Raw genomic sequence first — 20,261 nt, 5'->3', positions numbered from 1 at the left:
ATAAGAACCGGAAGCCTTATCATCGTCAATAAGGACGGAATGTTCAATATCAAACTTCGTATCCTCTCAATCGAATAATCAAATCAAATAACTGCGAGAACCGTCTCTTCCATCTCCGATATTCGTATCTAACCGCTGCTCTTTGTCACGCACTCCATATCTCTAGTAGAAAAGTTTCAACAATCCGGAGAAACGTTCCACGACAGACTTGACTAACGGCAGAACCTCTACCCTTCGAGAGAAGCAATTTCATCGTCTCATCTCGCGATACCGTTAATATTTCATTCCTCGCGCAGCCACGATTTTCAAGCGCGACCTTCTCCCCTTTAGGCTACACGATAAGCCGATAATCCCGCGGCTTGGTACAAGAGAACAGGGAATAAAACGAAGCAGTCACGACAACTTTGCAACCAGGATCAGAGAAATCACTGGAGACGCGATTCTTGACAAGGCAGATCGCTCGACAATGGCACCGACGGTTTTACGTTACGCTTGGGGGTAGTTTAGGGTACGCGAGCGTTTCTCGTCGCCATCGCGCTGCAAAAGAACGAACGAACGACGAAGGGACGCAGCCACACGATCCAGTTTTCACTTTTCTTCGGTTCTCAAACCCACCTGGCCTTCTTACTTTTTCTTTTTTCCGTTTACTTTCTACAACTACAAACTTTCTGCAGGGATGAAACGACCCCCGTGGCGCTGCGTCTCTTCGAACGAATGATTACGGTCCCGCGACGTCCTCGTGACCAGGTTGTCTTTCTAGCTGAGTTTTTTTTTCAAAAGTTTTTCCATAAGAGAAATCGTGTCACGTTGGCGCGGTGATTATTTTATATTGTCAAGGGGCAAAACAGAAAAGAACGGGAACGCATAAAGGACGAGGAAGATTGGGAAAGTTAGAGAGGAAGAGGGACATAAAAAGGTTGTTCTCGACCATCAGATTGTGGAACTCGTCGATCGATTTTGGATTCTGTGAAGGAACTCGAGGGATAGTTCGAGCGAGAAACTCGTGAATCGAGCAAGTTGGAAGGAGAGTAGTTCTAGGGTGTTGGATTAACGTGGAGCGTGGAAACGAACTAGGGCCGGTGAGACTTCGAACGCGAATCCATCCTGGTGACGAGGATTTCGTGGCTAGGACGCGGCTGTGTGTGTGGCTTAAGTCTAACTGTATTCTTAGGGGTTGGTTGACAGGGGTGGCTCGCAGCCTAAGGGCGACGTGAGCTTACCTTGCTTCCCCTTTCGTTAAATATGATTTCCACGTCGAGGATCGGCCCGAATTGCTGGAAAACAGAAAGCGATCTCTTGAGAATTCGTTAGAGTGTGTTTAATGAGATAGGAGCAAGAGGAAAATTTAATAAAACAATTCCATCGATAACAATCCTTATCACGTAAAATATACAAAACTAAATAAAACTATAGATTCTAAAATTAAGCATGATAATCTAAACTATTACGATGAACGATACCGATTCAGCGTTAAGAACATAAGAATAGAAACTCGAAATATTTCAATGCTCGATAGAAGAATTATTTATTTATTTATTCCTTCTTTTTTTCTCATATTCATAGTTGTTATTAAATTTTCACAATATAAACAAGGTAATAAGATAATTATACGAAATAGATTAAGAATTTTCAAAAAAATCCCCAAGGAATTCAGGTGGAAAAAATGAGACTTACCCCAAACATTGCCCTGAGATCAGGGTCTCGAAAACGGAAAGGTATATTGCTGACATGAAGGCGTTTTGGTTGACCTTTTAGATCGGAACCCTGTGTCGCTGTCGCAGGTGTAGTTGCACCTGAAGTGACAGGTACTAAAGCGCTGCCTTCGACGGCGCCCTCAGGATTGGTTTCGTTGCCAGCGGGTGTAGGTGCTGGTTGCTGGCCACCTCCTCCTGCAGCTGCAGCTGCCGCGGCCGCCACTGCTGCCTGAAACACCTCCGACTGTCGTCGAAGACCAGAGATAGTATCAGAATCATCGTGCAGCTCGTATATTTGAGATTTGTCGTTTATGTTCATAAGATATATATTCAAAAGTATTTACAACGATTTGTTAATAGAAATGCGAGACTTTGTAAGAAATTTCAAGCGATTTTTAAAGATATGGACGTGAGATGCTTTCGAGTTTTACGTGATTTTATATCTTATACTAAATGCTTTTTAAAAATATAAAGAAAATATCCTTTTACGTTTATTAAATTTTACATAACGTTATGATATTTATCGTAGATTCTCGACTCCCGGCAATAATGATTTCTAACTTAAAGGTAACTTAGAAGTTATTTATTACTAATTATAATAATAATTATTAATCTATTCTATCGTTACGCCATTGTAACTCCGCCAAACGATTTTCCTATATTCCCAATCACAGCTTAATGAATCTATATTCCTAACGAACGAAGAAAATCGTTAAACCCAAGAGTCAATTAACGAACACAAATATTTTCCATTTCTTTATTCACGCCAATAATCCTGCAACTACGAAGCAGAAAATTCCAAAGCCCGACTTAATTGAATTCTCCGTAAATGCATCTGACAATATTCGCAAAAAGGAGACAAGGTGTTTGCGACGAGGTTTAGAGACGCGATCGTTAGCATTCCGATTCCGCAAACGGTACAGAAGCCGCAAGTAGAGCCGGCTGTAAGTGGTCAGCCGCACCGGCCGACCTTATCTCGTTCGCGCCACTAACGAGGCTAAGTGAACACACGTCGCGTATAGTCAGACGCAGCTGCCGTTGCGTGGAATTTCTGGCTGTGCTACTGAATACCGTTCCACCTTCAACTTTATCACGTCTATCGTTGCTTATACCGCCACGGTAACTATCCACGGTTACTGGAACTAAAGCAATTTCAGCCATGAGCCGGCTATTAATAAACACTTTGTTAGAACGACACGTTTCCTCTGCCTTCCGTCGAAAATAGATTACGGTGTCCTTTGTGACGAACAAAATTGGGCGGAATATGACTACCGATTGTCGATGTAATAACACGCTAACTTTCAAGGTTAAATTCCTATTAAATTATTACAACGATATTCGAAAGTCGATAAATTAGAAATTGAAAGTTATAAACTTCTTTCTTACAATTTTACGTTAAACCGAGCAATCGGGTGATTGTATTTTCTAAAATTCGTTAGGAAAATTTTATTTCTTACGCTGTTCATAGAACATCTTAAGAATTAATATTAATTGTTAATAGAAATTATAAGGCATTCTCTGTTATTTTTATTAGAATAGAGGATTTATTATTTCGATAACTCGTAACTTATGGCTCGTCAAATTTTGTTAATGGCATCAAGTACACGCGTAATAATAATCAATCATTATCCCCGTTCTAATTACAGAATTCCTACTTTTTCAAATTTCTACCTTAGAATTATAAAATTAGCAATCTACATAATAATTTCCCGTTCAATTTTCATTAATTTTGTACCTAGATTAAAATTTCATTCGCGTACCAGCATATCGAAATCTACTGTTCTTTCGATTAATTTCGTGGCGAAGGACGACGTTGTTTCGACGTCGAGCGTCGGACTCATGGAAGACGAGTTCGATGCCACGTTTCAAGAACGCGGCAGACGTAATGAAATTTAGATAGGCCAGAGAGGCTAGAGACTGACTCCTTCCCTCTCCGTAGGAAACTCACGAATTATTCATCGAGCATCGACGATGCCCACCGATGCCCGATACTACCAGAGATTAGGGTTTGCAGAGGGAACCGTCGATACGCTCTCAGACGTTTTCTACGACGTGGGTAGCTTGTATCACGGTGGATTAAAACTTTGTTTGCTCGAGCCTTTGGGATAAAGAGGGTAGAACAGCAGCGGCAAAATGGAAGAACAACGGTCGCCTCTCGATGGTTACTCGAGAGCACCCTTTAGTTCTTTTTCGAGGACTCCTTATGATAAAACATAATAGTGTCATTGATATTTTTGCGTATTCCTTTCTTATGCGTTTTTGCTGGAATATTAATAAGATATCGCAGGAATATTTCGATTATCCAACGAACATTTGAAATATTATCTTTGGGTTCCTTTATTTGGCGAAACTTTTATAAACGAATACTAATATAAATAGAGAAAAATCGTTATTCTATCCGAAGGGAATAATTCTATCAAAATATTAAAATTTCCAATCGCTTCTTTAGGAAAATTAAAAATTTCACAAATTTTTGTGGAAGATTACAGAATGATATTGGAGAGTTGCGACGAGATATGCGAGCTGGACGATTAATTGAAAAAATTCTGATTGAAGGAGTGACAGAAGGATACACGAGGTAAAAAATAGAAAGATCGTATATGAATTTTCCGCGTTTTTATCGCTCTTTCGCCTCCCGTCGGGGCTGTCGAAGCAGCTTGCGAAAACGAGGCCGATTGCGTCGCGTTTAATCGAACGAAATTGCCATTCCAGCTTTTTTTTATTGCTGCCTCGTTTCAATCCGCGCGGGAAAATTTTACGAGCTTCGGACACTCGTTTCAATTAGCCAAAATTATTCCAATTCGATGGGCGACAGACGAACCGTACACTGTTCCAATTTCATTAAAAATTTATCGTTTCTTGAATAGTTACAGATTTCTTTTCCCGTGTCTATTTACAGCATTTGCGTTTAAATAAACATTTTCACGATAGGTCTGTTTGCAAAACAATATTTCTGAAAATATAAACATTGTGATTGTCATTTATTTATTTTGTTTGCAGATAAATGGTAGATATTATTTTGCATCTGAAAAGAGAAATAATTGACTAGAATAATCGTAAAGAAATCGAAGTTATAAGAGATTTTCATACTTTCTACTAGGAGAATAAGATGTCTGAAAGTGACAGGTGTATTTTTCAGCAAAACCGCCAGAGATTTTGAGGATCGAGTACTATTAACCCCGAAACGTTGGTAGATTGCCCGGGGATGGTCCTTCGACTGATACAAATAATAGGGATTTCTCTCTTCACTGGCAGGAATTTATCGTTCCCGAAAACTCCTGGCCATTTGTTTCTTCCCCAATTCCTTTAAAGCAGTAGCTACAAAAAGATACAGCGAGGGAATTGCGGAAACTCTGGCCAAGAACGAGCATCGTTAGTCTTTTCAGTCTTCGATAGAACAACCAATTTCCTCTTAAATTTGCAAATTCGCCATACAAGTTGCTACACGACCACTTGTTCTTTATCAATTTTTCAGAATAAATCGAAATCTTCGTGTATGAAACTTAAAATTCAATCCTTGTATGCACAGTTTACCACAAAAAAAAAAAAGAGAGATCAATATTCATAATAAATCAACATCCCACGTTTGAGCCCACGTTTCCCAACTTCATGGTACAACTATCTCAACCAATTACCCAACCCCCGAGAGTCTTCTTCCCTTCAAAACCTCGTGCTGGAAACAGTTTCGAGCGCGTACAACTCGAAAGCACGCGAAACTCTCGCGGAAGCCTTTCAACGCGGGCGGCGGAGGGGTAGAGGGGGTGGATAATTCCATGGAAAACCCACGAAACATTTGAACTACTCTCGAGACGTCCGTATCGGCTAACGAGGCTCCGCGAAGAAGCGCGAATGGAAAAATTTTCGAGACATCGGCCGGTGGACTTTGCCCTACGGCCAGCTCACTCCACGCTGCCGATGAAACTGGATCGTCTGGATGCTTTTTCGTCGTTCAATGAACGACGCGACATCCGCGGGAACGCGGCCATTCAACGTGTTCGTTGAAAAGGAACTTTTAATTTGCGCCTCTGCACCACCGAGTGATTTGAATAGAGTCCTGGCGCCCGAGCGCCGTTCGACTTTACGTATTGTGCGACAAAACTGTGCGATACTTGCGCTGTCTCGCGATAATGGTCCTCCTACGACTAAGGGCTGTTTTTTCAAGATAATTTGCCTGCCAGGATCACTTGAAATTTGTTAAGAGAATAACGTTCGAGTGGATGTTACAGTTTGGTTGAAGAGGCAGTTGAATATCGTCGGAGAATAATAATCGACAGACACTGTTAATGTATTTTTGTTGTGAAAGACGCTTTAAAATGGTTGGGAAATAAGATTTAAAGAATAAGCTGATACTTTACGCGATATGGCAATGGTTATATGGCCCTGGAAGGGTCGGATAATTTTTGACATTAATGGATTTGAGATATTTAGAAAATATTGATATTCTTGTGCGCGTTGGTGTTGTGGTTTTGTTGTGGATTGAAAAGGATTGAAAAATAAGGATCACGAGAAGACGGGATAATAAGAGTGGGAGGATTTTTATGATAAAAGGATTTAAGTTTGAAAGTAAGTTAAATGAATAGAAAGAAAGGGTTATCTCTCGGAATATAACAGAGCTTCATTTATTCGAGCTTCATTTGTTGGAACAATATTTTAGCCAGTTCCCAATTAACTCGGCTCCTTCTTGATTGAGTCCATTTATCCAAACGTGAACTTCTATATTATTTGAATGGAGGAATTGTGGTTAAGGGGTAGAATTAATGAACTTCATTTGTACGAACTGTTTGTCTCTTGACAGCAACTTCAAATTAATGAAATTCTACCGTAGTCGATAGTCTGAATTTAAATATTATAGATTCTAACGTTTCTATATCGTAGACGTCAGATTTTGTAATGAAAATTATCTTAAGAATAAGAATATTCATTCTTGTTTTAGAATAGAGATAAATTCGTCCGCAGGTTCTCTGAGAATATTTTTTCTCTCGAGATAAAGTTGAGCGCAAGGAGTCCTCGACGTTTCAAGTGGTTCTCAAAATTGCCTGACGATTCTCGAAGTCTACAGGAAATTTCTAGGAGCAGCTCAGATTCCCCTTTCGCATGTGTCTCCTATAGGATAGGATCTCAACTTGCCGAGATTCTTCCACTTCAGAAGTGACTCTCTAAGATCACCTAATCCTTAGGTTGATCCTTAGTCCGAGGTAGATCCTTCGGTTCAGGAGTAAATTTCCGAAGACTAAGACTCAGAGCAGATCTCCAAAGTAGATTCCTAGAGAATTCCCTAGACGCGTGATTACTTTTCGTGTGCCTTCGATCGATTGCTTTAGAAAACGCTATCAAAGGCTGTTTTAGTCTCAAAGCAGCTCGACAAATCCCTGTCGTATTCCACATGATATCGCATATTTAAGAACATTCGAATTTCAAGCTAGAAATAAACTTTCCAAAAGAGACGATCTCCAAGGTATTCTGATCGAACGTGAGCGTTGAGAAAGTTAATAAAAATCTTTAGACAAAAAGAGTAGAACTTTCAAACAGTGGGGGATTTCCACGTTCTTTTATTCGAAAAATTCATTACACACTCAAATAGTCGATATCTTTTTGAAATTTTGAAGCGTAAATCGATGTACAACGCGGTTATACTCTAACACGGCATTGAAAATGAACAACGAAACGCGAAGCTTGTAAGCAACGTAGCAAAATAGTACGAAGAAAATATTTTTGAAAATATGTATTCAAGGAATCCTGATCGAAAATATATATTCAAGGAATCCTGATCGCTGAGAAAGTTAACAAAAATCTTTGGACAAAAAGAGTAGAACTTTCAAACAGTGGGGGATTTCCACATTCTTTTATTCGAAAAATTCATTACACACTCAAATAGTCGATATCTTTTTGAAATTTTGAAGCGTAAATCGACGCACAACGCGGTTATACTCTAACACGGCATTGAAAATGAACAACGAAACGCGAAGCTTGTAAGCACGTAGCAAAATAGTACAAAGAAAATATTTTTAAAAATATATATTCAAGAGAACGCGTCAACATAATTATCCATCGACAAAGAAGATTAGCCACGAAGTGCGACACGTTTATAAATAGTAGAAACCTGGCGCGTACGATGTTTAAGAAGAGGAAAGTCATGCGGGTCTGCATGCGCAAAATGGTCAGAACGAAATGCGGCTTTACGAGTCGCTGACTAACCGGCACCGGATAATTGAACAGACGAGCGACGAACAAAGAGACCACGTCGTCCGGAACCACGACATTGTTCGAAACTCTTCACGCTTGGCTCAACCATGTCCGAAATGCTCCGCGTGCACTTCGTTCGCCTGGGTTAATTAGATACGACCATTCGACAAACTGTCCTCAGAATCGTACGTTCTGAATCTTGCTCGAATCACGATAATTTACAGTCAGCTCTACGATCGCTGTCTTTTGATTCTCGATGGTTCGCGTCTGTATGCGCGCGCGCGTGTAAAACGATCCAGTTAGTATAGACGTGCCTACAAAGTGGAACTTGCAAAATTGGAAAATGGAGGATTTAAGTGGCAATCGATAGACCGATTGGAGGAAGAATGTTCGATGGAATTTGGCTGATTAAGAAGTAAGAATTTCATTGAAAAACTCTTCCACAAGGATATGATAATAGAAAGAAAAGAGGGATGGATGGAGAAATAAAGAGCGTGTTCTCTTCGGAATCTGTTAGTGGAGATTCACGAGTAAGACTAATTTAATCAATCGACGACAAATTTCCTCCATCTTTTCCTATTTAACTTTTGCAAGTATAAAATACCTTCTAACTCTATTCTGTTAGAGAAATTGACTTCGAATTCTCGTTTCCACTGCATCCCATACCTCGTGTTCATTTTCCCTTTTCTTCACCTCGAATCTTTCATTCTAATCCTGTCGTTTTTCCACTCTACAACCCGAGTCTCCACCGTACTCTAAACTGAACCTGCTTTCAAACACGTGTAAGTACCTACAACGTTCAGAAATTAAATTTATCTGCGACTTTTTCAAATTAGAAACATTGTCGCTTATATTACAATTCCTGTTCGAAATTACAAATTGTTATCTAGTTTCTAACAGCGCAACTCGCAACAGACTTCTCGTTCGACTTCGTCCTATGCTTCCTTCCTTCAGCTTTTCGCTCAGATCCCCCATTTTTCCAGTCTGCGAGCGAAAGCTGCGCCGCGCTTTAAACTGAACGAACAGGCGAGTAGATTTGGAGAATTGGTAAGGGCGAGAGCAAATAAGAGGGAGACACTACAATTCCACGGAGCCCTTTAATTAAAAGCTGTTGTCGAGCGTGTCGACTAACGTGGCACCACACAGAATTACCAGAGTCTCTGGTTCTCACTCTCTTGGCCAGTCCAGAATCCACCCAGCCGTCTAGTAAATCGAATTAACGAACGGAATTACTTTAATTAGCGCGGCTAATTAGGCCGCTTTATGAGTCGCGCTAATTACCGCGACTACGCGCGTCACGCCATCCAACGGCGAGTTATCGCGCGCTTAAACAAATTTCGAGCGTTTGCGCGGCGAGCCGAGGGATGTTTCAACTTCGCTGGAACGCAACGACGTAGGGGGAAACAACTACAGGATATTTGTTTGATCAAGCTGTTAAACCACGCGGAAAGCGATGGTTAGTCTGGCTTCTGTCGAGGAAGCATATCGTTTCTTTGATACGAGTCAGTTGATGTAAATCGACTGGTTAAAACTAACGCTGATTCCAGTCACACGTGATCCTTAATTTGCACGTTCGTACGGTTCAGTCAAGTTGTTATCGTACAATGTTTTACAGTAGGCTGCATCGTCGTAAATAAAATTGTATTAGGCGTCGCATGTGATCTTTAACTTGATCGCCCGTAGCATGATTTTAAACGAGAACGTGTTTCTTTAGCTGTTTTAAATTCAACATTGCACGAGAAATAACCTTCTATTAATCAAGATGATGATGTACAAGATGATAATCGTGTCGCTAATATTAATACAAATCTGTGTACATGTTTGCCTATTTAGATAATACGTACTTCTTGTACACTTCTAGAGTCTATAGCATACAGCTGTCTATTATTAGTCGCGACAGTTATACGTCGAAGGAATAAACGAACGTGATTACGGAAATATACAAAATTGAGAAAGAGTATCTTGAAAGTTAATCCAAATCAAATTCTACTTCTTCGAGATCCCCGATCCCTCTCAATCCTTAATTCCAGGGGGAACTGTTCAGATCTCTAGAACTTTCGCCAGGCGAATATTTCCCCGCTGGTTCGATCCAACTTTCCCTACACTTATCTCCCTTTGTTTCTCGACTCGTACGTGCGTAGAATAATCGAGGGTTCGTATACGTGACGTAACGCCAGCTAAGAAAATCAGGCACCGGTTGTGGCAACTTTTCTCGGAGACCGCAAAGGCGGCGAAGCAAGGACGAGCAGTTCCGAATGGAGATGATCCGAAAGCGACTGGACAGAGAACCAAATGCGGTTTCGGTGCGGTAGTTCGACTGACTGACCGACGTGGCGTGTGACCTCGGTTTCACAGGGTCGCGTTCCGCTGCTACATCCGCCGGAAGAGAGCGTTTCCCCTACTTGTGAAGTGTAGCGAGAATGTCAACGAGCGGTACATGAAACGGCTTGGTGAATCCGAGGATTCTTTTCGCGTTGAATATCACGAAGATCTTGGCCACGGTTTCACACGCGAAAATTGTACGAACACGTGCGATATGCTCGTTAAGATTTTGGAACGAAACTATGTTCTATCCGTTGCATGTTCGTTTCAGGTAGGCGGTAAATTTTTTTCTGAAGTTTTTTTCAGAATGTAGAATTCTTAGAATAGCTTAATCGTAAAACCATGTCGCCCTTCTATTTCGTTATTATTCGTAAACGCGAGTGCGCAAATGTTAAAGTTTCCTCTAAAGAAACGGAGCAAATGCTCTTTCTCTTTTCCTTGATCGTACGAATTAAAACGACGAATTATCTGATTACATTCAATCGTGAATTTGTATATTCTATCGCTCGAATATTTATGATATCGATGTGAGAAAACAGACTATATATTTTACAAAAATAATCGATCAATCGATAATCAACTAATTATTTGCTATCAAACGGTACCGACCAATCACGACGAAGGGAAACTAGAGCAAATAAAAGTAGCAAATAATGAAATGGAAGTATGACATACAATAGCCTGTTGATCGACGCCGTTCGGTGGCGGAGGCGGACTGAAGCTGGCCGCGGTTGGGGCACCGGGGGCGGTAGGATGTGGGGCACCAGCCGGTGGTGGAACTTGAGGACCGCTGGGTGGTGGCTGTTGGGGTGCGCCACTGTTGTCTTCTTTCACTGGCACCGGGGGCGGCGGTTTCACCTCACCGGCCGCACCAGCCGCCCCAACGACACCCGCTACGCCATTTACCGGCGGGGGGAAGACACCCCCACCGTAGGGCGCAGCCATGCCTGTCTGCACCATGTGCTGCAAATAAAAATAAAATTGATTATTCCTTCGTTTGGTCAGTGTCAAGTATCGAATAGTGATTTTCGAAAAATCATTCAATTACTCTAGGTAATGGAATATTTATGTAGATAGCAAGGCTTAGGTATTATGCCTGGATAGCAAAATATCTCGCTATTAGAATTTCTAAATTATCTGTAATACGTAAGAGCGTTTAAATATGAAGGTATTTAGATTTGAAATTATTTAGATATATATATAAATTCTATAGAATTCACATTACCCGCCAACCGATATCTTTACTTTTCCTTTGTTTTACCGGCAGTGATTTGCTGAATCGAATAGATCACGAGAGAAGAACGGTAATTTAGGATTTAGAAAATCGATTCTCCACTTTCCAGGTAAAATTTGTAGCAGACTTGTTATTAACTGTTCTTACATTTAATTTAATTATTCCCAAAATAAGCTCGATTTTCCAGAATCGATCGCCTGGTTTACCCTAAGCATTTACTTTATTACATATATTAGGCTTATATCGCAGGTAGCAGAGTACTCAAGCAACAAAGTTCTTTGACACAAACATTGCTAAATAGCAGAATATCCAAGTACCAGAATTCTTAGTTCTTAAACATACTGCTTGTGCCGGAAAATTCTCAAATGCATATCGCAACTCTCAAGCACCAAGTTATACCTCTTAGAAATTCCTACTAATGAAGATTCTTAGAATACTAGATATTCTACCGCACTTATAAATAGCAAATATTTTGGCACATCTCCACCAGAGTGTCGCGGTTCACCGCGGCCGTTTAGATAATACCATTCAGCGAGCAAAAGGACTACGTTGCATCACGGACTAATCCTTTGATTCCAAGAGCAAATACGCAACGTCGAAGCTGTTTTCGCCATATTTCCTTCCCGTTTATCCTAACGTTTTATCGCGCTTATGTATATTTTACAGGATCGATGGGTCGAACTGGCACGCCTTACGTAAGTAAGAAACTCGAATAAACATTACTCCATTGGTGGAATCCTGATAGAGTCGTGCAACAACAACTCGGACTTTAGAATTTTAAATGCGACTTGAGAAAGAGACGATGATTTGTGCCCGTATGAATTTTTCACGTCACGGCGACAATAAATACGCTCGATACAGGCTATTAGAAGTAGACGCCGCGGACTAACCACAAATCATTTCGCGTGTTGCACGCGCGTCGATTAACAGCATGCTACAACCCTCTCGTTTTTTCCCTTTTTACCTTAGGACTCGATGAAAATGTCGAGAAAGGAAAAAAAAAAAATATAAGAAGAAAGTTGCTCGTTACTTTTTGCATCGTTTCATTCATCAACCTCTTAATAATCCTGTTTTTAGTATTATTATGGTATAGATGAAACGTATACCGGGATTAATTATAATATCAACGAATAAATTGAATCCTGTGCAAAACGATTGGGTTTATGGACAGAGATTAATGGAGAACCGTGCACAAATCGTGTTTATACTCTATTATCGTTTGTTACGCGACCATAGGCTATATATTTCGGTTAAATTAGTTCTGGATTAACGTAGATATTGCTTTACTAAATAAGAATCTTTTTCGATAGAAATGTCAGGAACGTTGCAAACTACCAACTTGAGAAAAATGGTTCGTTAATTTTCTTCTACCGTACAAAATCCAGTTATCCAAAGGACTCTTAAGACATTCGGAAATTATAACATTTTTATCATCAGAAAAATCATTTCGTCGAAACGTACGAAAACAAAAGCGCGATAATTGTTTAAACAATGTATTGGAATGATTCAAGTTACACGCTATACGCGTCATCATCGTGAAAAGTATTATCTAAAAATCTCTGTTCGTCAAGAGAATCCTGCTCGTCTCCTTTCTACGAATTCCTAATACACGTTAAAACCATCTCGGTTCCATTTCCAGGTTGCCGTGTTCAATCCTCGCGGTAATCCTCTTTTCTTCGCGCTTCTTCGCAATTACATAATCCCGCATTTGCATGCGATCGTCGCGTCACCGTAAGACAATTCTTCTCAACGAAGACTAACGTCTTCCGCTTAAAGAATACTGTTACGAATGCGCACGGCGTCCAAGGCCTGCAACCCCTGCCGCAAAATGGAACCGATTTCTTGCGAGGGCAGGATGGAAAATGAGCGCCGCCGGCATAACTCCAAAGAGACAGCTCACGGACGTTTCGTGCGGTGCTCATCTTTCGAGATTATTTGGAAACACGCGGTGCTCCAAACCACAATTTGTTCACCCTTGCGAAACCATTTTTCTGGCAGATCCATTTTGCTAGCCAGGGGATCGTACGACTGGTCGTTTGTTATTTAGAGATCGATGCTGAAAATACGAGGCTGTGGAAATTCGTTTCGGTGGATATTTTTGAGAATTCCACAGGGTAAGATCGGTTATTCGTGATTTTGCTAACTGAACGACGAATTTTTATGTAAATTTGTACCGCTGAAATTAAGCTGAAGATTAAAGACAATTTTCCTCCTAGTTTCTTCATCGACGTTTGTATCTATATCCGTAGACGAATACGTGAATTTGTACAAATCTGAGAAACCTAATTCTAAGAAGTATTTATGCATACTTTGTACATTTTTGCGTAACGTGTATTCTCTACATTTTTGTAGCATCCGTATTTCGCACAACGCTTTTTAGAATTTTGGTTTTTAGTTATAGCGTCTGAAGAGTATATCGTAAAATGATATGAAGAACATACGAGGAATATGTTGAACTTTATTCATTTTGGTAACTGAACGACGAATTTTTATGTAAATTCGTACCGCTGAAATTAAACTGAAGATTAAAGACAATTTTCCTCCTAGTTTATTCATCGACGTTTGTATCTATATCCGTAGACGAATACGTGAATTTGTACAAATATGAGAAACCTAATTCTAAGAAGTATTTATGCATACTTTGTACATTTTTGCGTAACATTTTTGTACATTTTTGTAGCATCCGTATTTCGCACAACGCTTTTTAGAATTTTGGTTTTTAGTTATAGCGTCTGAAGAGTATATCGTAAAATGATATGAAGAACATACGAGGAATATGTTGAACTTTATTCATTTTGGTAACTGAACGACGAATTTTTATGTAAATTCGTATCGTTGAAATTAAACTGAAGATTAAAGACAATTTTCCTCCTAGTTTCTTCATCGACGTTTGTATCTATATCCGTAGACGAATACGTGAATTTGTACAAATATGAGAAATCTAATTCTAAGAAGTATTTATGCATACTTTGTACATTTTTGTGTAACATTTTTGTAATTTTGTAGCATCCGTATTTCGCACAACGCTTTTTAGAATTTTCGTTTTTGGTCATAGCGTCTGAAGAGTATGTCGTAAAATGATATGAAGAACATACGAGGAATAAGTTGAACTTTATGTATAATTATATGTAGTACATTTTGATGATAATTACGATGATGAAAGGTCCTTTGCTTATAATGTACATGTAACGAGTTTACCCACTCTCATCCATCTTCTTTGACATGATGGTTAAACCTTTCTTTATAGCACACTTATGGCATGGGTAATATAATTCTGTGTATTATAGAGAACATATATGTTCCTATAGTATACGTACACACGTATGTACGTTTTCTGTCTAACAATTACCTACAGGTCTATAAGAAAATGAAGAGAACGAAGAAAATAAAGTAGCACAAAAGAGAATATTCTATGAAGATATGTTGCAACTTTTCGGTTAACCGTGTATTTTATTAACGTGAAAAAAAGTACAAGACTGAAGAAAGTGAACAGAGGGACGTGCGTGAAAGTCGGGGATACCATGCGGTTCGCAAAGTTTTCGCAAACTCCGGTCAGCAGCTGTGCGAGCCGATTAAATCGAATCAACCGTACAAGGCCAACGCTCCTCTTCCGAGAAGCTGAAACTTCTCTTCGAACTTAGCCAGCCAATTTATTTCTTCTGGCATCGATAAACAAGCCGTCGATACGTGGCAGAATCCATCAAAGTCTCCGGATGCCACGTGCAAGACGAACGGAATTCCATTTCCACGAAAGAGGTTACGCGTCGAGCCAGAAATTAATTTCCCACGATCTAGAACGCTTTGTGCTAACTTCTGACAAGTTTTCCGCAATGAAGAATCGACCAGCGACGCGCAACGATCCAAAAAATTACGCGAAGGAAACGAAAATTAAACGCGCGATTCGACTCTAATATCATCGGTGATATCTTACAAGTGACAAGTTACAATTTGCTAGCCGTAACACATATCGTTGCATAACGTTAACAAATTTATGCGATGAAACAATTTGGACTTTCGCACACTCTGAACTATTCGATTATTCCGTTTAGCGTAAAGTTATTAAATTCTGAAAAGGAAATGTACGTAACCTGTAATTTGCAACTAATTACAATTTTCTAAAGAAATAGAAACGATGGATCGAGATTCTTTAGCGAGGTAGAGGGACACGGGAAGAATAGAAACCTGAGAAGAAGAAGCGGTTAAAAGACGTGTTCGTAAGAATGGATTAACCTCCAACGATCATCTTAATTGTCTGCTCGTTCTTAATACAATCAACTGATTAATACATTTGCTGTTATTGGCGCGTACATTGCGTCGATGCGATTACATTACGATTTGTGTCTTGTAAAGTCTCATTAACGATATTGCTTCAATCAAGCAAGAGGATTTTGCTAAACAAGACGCGCAATTCCAAAAATAACGTAGCCATATTTTAATACCAACAGCAAATGTATTAATGAACGAAGGAGACGAACAAAAAATGACCTTCGACTTAATTTTATTTATACGCTTCCTCGTTCCAATACTTTATTCTCCTTTTAACCTCTTCATTGAATCTCTCACGCGAACCAAACTAACACCACCGTCATCTTACTGCTCAATTTTCATAAACGACCGTCCTTGAATTTAATTGTACCATTTGCAGATATAACAAGGAAGGAACTTTTTTTATAGCCAGCATCGTGTCTGGAACGATCATTAACGAGCATTTTTTTTATCGTCATTTAGAAGCCGAGACGTAAGATTCGGAAGAGGAACGATTCTTCTTCGTTCAAAGAAGAAGGTCCATTGTGCGTTATCGATATGGCGCAGGAATTCGTTGTTTTTTCTCGGCGTGTGGGCAGTTTCGCGGGAATTCGCCGTTCCACGAGAGAAAAATCGCGATGTTCTTAACAACAGGTCCGTTTGTTCTTCGTTGTCCCGCTTTTTGCGAAGGGTCGGATCCAAACTAGCTACGATATAACACAAGGGGCCATTCAGAGCGCGTTTCCCCTTTGGGGGCAGTAGACCGTAGCGTTGGAGTTCGTTGGGTCTTGTGGTTATTGCGTGCGAAACGAGGAGAAACAGGAAAAGCCCTGACCGGGGTGAGTCGATGTCCGAAACCCGACTGCGATTTGCAGACGTGTAATTAGGTAAAAAGTTGAAACAGTGTTCTTGTATGGAAATTTCGGGTTTGTAGGAAAGTACTTGACTTTCTATAGAATTTGCTAGTTGATTATTTGGAGATTAACTTTCTACGAGCACGTTGTCAATCTCTATGTCACTGAATAAATATTTATTTCACCTACTAAATATAATAATGAGCACTTTGGCTTTCCTTATTTTTCTTAAGTACTAATTATAATCTGTTATAAACACAGGTCTAACCAGGTAAAAGGTTGACATGTATTGTTCTAGCGGCGAAATTACGATCTACAAAGGGATGCTTAGGGCTTTTTCTTTGAAATTTGAAAGAGAATTTCATTATTTAGGGTCGTTGGTCTATGAAATTACCTGAAATAACGTTGTCCGGAATTAACTGAGCCTTTACCTTCCGACGTTCGATATTTGATCATCTACCTTGGGATTCGATTTTAATCCACGTGTTCGTCGAATTTATTCTCTTCCATTGTGACGATCGGCGACGATATATATATATTGTAATACTATTACAAACACAAAAGGGGTTGAAAATTAATCAATTCTTCTATTCTTTGAGTTAAGAATTAATCGATTCTTTTATTCTACGAGAAATTTATTCTGAAGAAATTAATTATGCAGCGTGAAAGCTGAACGCGCGGGAATTAAACATTAAAGATTCTAAAGTTTATTTTGCAAAAATTTCCTAAAATTCTCAAGTTAAAATGTTTTGTAGCTGTAGAATTTTAGACCGTCAAAATTCTAGATTCCTATATGAAACATAACTTCCAAACTTCTGGAATTCTAGACATTTCTTGTTCTTTCATAGATTTCACATTCGTACAATCAAAATTAAGAGATATTTTCCATAGATTTTGCTACGATAGAAAATGACAAAACTTATTGATTTTTTGCTGGTGCGTGCAGGGATGAATTATCGGCAGCGACGTGGATAAAGCAGGAAAGTCAGTGACCGATCGAGGTTGGTCAAGTCGGGCAGTGTAGGAGATGAACGTAGATGGGACTGGCTAACGTTAAGGCGCTTTCCAATTCGATGCATCGCCATGGAAAACGAGCGAACACACATGGGCACGGTATTGACGTATCGCTGACGCTATAGTGACGCAATAGCAGCCATGATACCAAAGTACGGTGACGTAATAGCATCGACGAACGTCGTGAATTCGTATTCGTTATATTTTCTTACAGAAAGAAAGCTTGTTTTCATGTAATTTCGTTTAAAAATCTAGAGATCGTTCTGATAGGGCTGAATAAGCTGTTCGGTCAGTGTTGAGACATTACGCTAGCCTTAAGATTACTTTTAATTGCGTCACATCGGCGAAAGATAATGTAACGTTTCTATGTACGTCGCGTTTCCATTGACGAGGTAAATAGTAGGAAACACACAGGCAGATGTTACCTAGTGTTTAACGGCTAGCGTGAAGACACGCCTTTTTTTTAACGTTCGTTTCCTCGTGAAACTGTTCACAGTCAATGAGTAATCACAAAGAAACACGAACGATCAAGAACTTTGTTGTAATGCTTAGTTGTTTTGCTTTTTTCATGTCTAATCAGTGATTGCAACTACGAAATTTAGATACCTATCTAGTTGAGAATTCATGCTTCTAATTGGTTAGGTTGTTAGAAGCATTCGATTTTCAGAACATCGAACTACCCTGTTTCTAAATAATTAATTCATTAGCTATAACTAATTCCTGGGTACTCGATGCCCATGTATATAACTTCAAAGTCCCTGAACCTAAAGTCTAAACATTAAAGTCTCCGTGTTATCCAGCAGTACAATAACAACCAAACTGTTAACTCTGCAAGGCTGCAAAACCGCTGAGATATCAAGTTGAGAAGTTCTAAATATCGTTTCGTATTCCGTCGGTTTCACACTAGGAGCGATCTAACATACGGAGTATCGCAGCGTAGCGTAACGTTGAAACGTAGCTCGCTCTCTTCACGGTGCTGCTTGTTCCTGACATAATGAAACCGTTCCACATCCGTAGCCGCGCTATTCACGCGCTGAAATCTCGTTCGTATCCCAACTCTCACGACACTTACGGCACGCGAATTAAATAACCTACGAGTCGAATAATTACGGAAAATGAGCGTTCGTTGAATTTAAAAAGGTTTTTGCTAACTAATATTATACGAATTTAACGAATTCTCGACGACAGTAATTTTCTGGTTACTCGTCTGGCAACGATCTGAATAATTAAATTATTCAGTGTTTGCGCCGATTATTATTCACCACTTCGATTGTTGCTAAGTCTACTATGTTATGTAACTCCGACGCTATTAACAAGTGAAAAGGTAGGTAGAACTCGTATGTACAAGTCTCGAGCGTAATTCGATAAAAAGAAAAAGGAAATTGCACATTTTCACTAAACTCGTCGCGTTTCGTTCGAGTCGATACATGCTGGCAATAGCGCAATTATCGTTCTACCTAGATAATGCTAATAGTTTGCCAAGCATTCGATGTTTTAAATATTCAATTACCAGAGGGCCTGGTTGAAGGCGTTGAGGCAAAAAGCATTAATTGGCCGCCATCGTACGTCTAACAGGGACGCGGGACAAAAAGGAAAATGTTAGAAATGATTGCCAGTCACATCTCTAATTAGCAATAAAATGAAAAAGCGTAACGATCTCGTCCAAACGTCTCATGTATCCTGTTGGATTCAATGTACCCTCGCGGATCAAGGCTTTATCGTGGTCAGATTTAATTGCTGAAACAGGGTGTAACTTACAAGTCACCGGTCCCATTAAACGGCTCGTTAAATGGAAATTCAGCGCGTGCTTGTAATGCTAATTTATTAATGCCGTTTGGGTCGCGAAACGACCAGCTTACGCGGAAAGAGAAATTTATTCAGCTCGCGAGGACGTTGCTCGTCCGACTATCGTCCGGCAAACGGCACATGCAAATTCACCCGTTTGCTGATTCGCAGACCAGTGAAGATGGCAGCAACGGAAGGACGAGGAAAGTACGATGATGTCGATCGTGGTCAATAACGTGACAAAACAGATGCGCTGTTTACGAAAACGAATCGACGTTAAATTTTCGCTCGTTTCACATTTTTGTACGGTCGGAATAATATCGTTAACGATATTTCAAAAACCAGTTACCAGCGGCAACAAATCCTTTCGTTTATGAAAGAATATTACGAAGCAGACTATTGTTCTCTACGACACAGAATCGTAATATTTTGTGATTTTAGAAATTAGATAAATTTACAGAGATGAATTTCTTCCCTCGTTCCCTTGTTCGTGGTTCGTATTGATTTAAGGGATGAAATAGAATTCAAATACACTAACTTCTCAAACTCTGTACATCTGGTTACCAAATGTTTCTTAAATTACAATACAACACATTCCTTTGTTCCAACCCTCGCTTTGTTTAATTGGTGTTTTCAAAGTCGGATCAAACATCGAGTCGGCAATTACCAAATTCATCGAACGAAAATTACGAAACAACACACGCTTTTCCTATCTTAGAAGCCTTTCTTCCATTTAAACCTCTCATCTCGGATAAAAAAGCTTCGACTCTGCGCGTGAAATTACAAATAGGCTAATTGTTGCACCCCAAAACGATACTCCTGAGACACTAAACGACCCAGGAGCGTTAAGCGTCAGAGTCTCGACACGGTACCCTTGCTTCCGATGTTTTGACGCCAGCAAAGCGACCGGCACGCCAAGAATAAACCTGG

General features: G+C 39.8%; 1 protein-coding gene across 11 annotated transcripts in view; it reads right to left on the bottom strand.

The window, feature by feature from the left end:
- Positions 1 to 20,261, bottom strand: part of LOC139985967 (RNA binding protein fox-1 homolog 2) — a 183,954-nt gene that overhangs the window by 95,631 nt on the left and 68,062 nt on the right. For all 11 annotated transcript variants that reach the window (XR_011799533.1, XR_011799532.1, XM_072000891.1 and 8 more), the window contains exons 2-4: positions 10,875 to 11,162; positions 1,675 to 1,938; positions 1,221 to 1,274 (exon numbers count right to left, since the gene is read on the bottom strand). Coding sequence is in view for 9 of the 11 variants with exons in the window: in XM_072000891.1 (XP_071856992.1) it covers positions 1,221 to 1,274; positions 1,675 to 1,938; positions 10,875 to 11,162 (606 nt within the window). In the remaining 2 variants the exon portion in view is untranslated. The remainder of the gene's footprint in view (positions 1 to 1,220; positions 1,275 to 1,674; positions 1,939 to 10,874; positions 11,163 to 20,261) is intronic.

The sequence above is a fragment of the Bombus fervidus genome, chromosome 3 (genome assembly GCF_041682495.2).
Source record: "Bombus fervidus isolate BK054 chromosome 3, iyBomFerv1, whole genome shotgun sequence".
In the NCBI taxonomy this organism is placed as follows: Eukaryota; Metazoa; Arthropoda; class Insecta; order Hymenoptera; family Apidae; genus Bombus; species Bombus fervidus.
The sequence above is the reverse complement of the archived record's forward strand: the minus strand, read 5'-3'. Positions and strand labels throughout refer to the sequence as shown.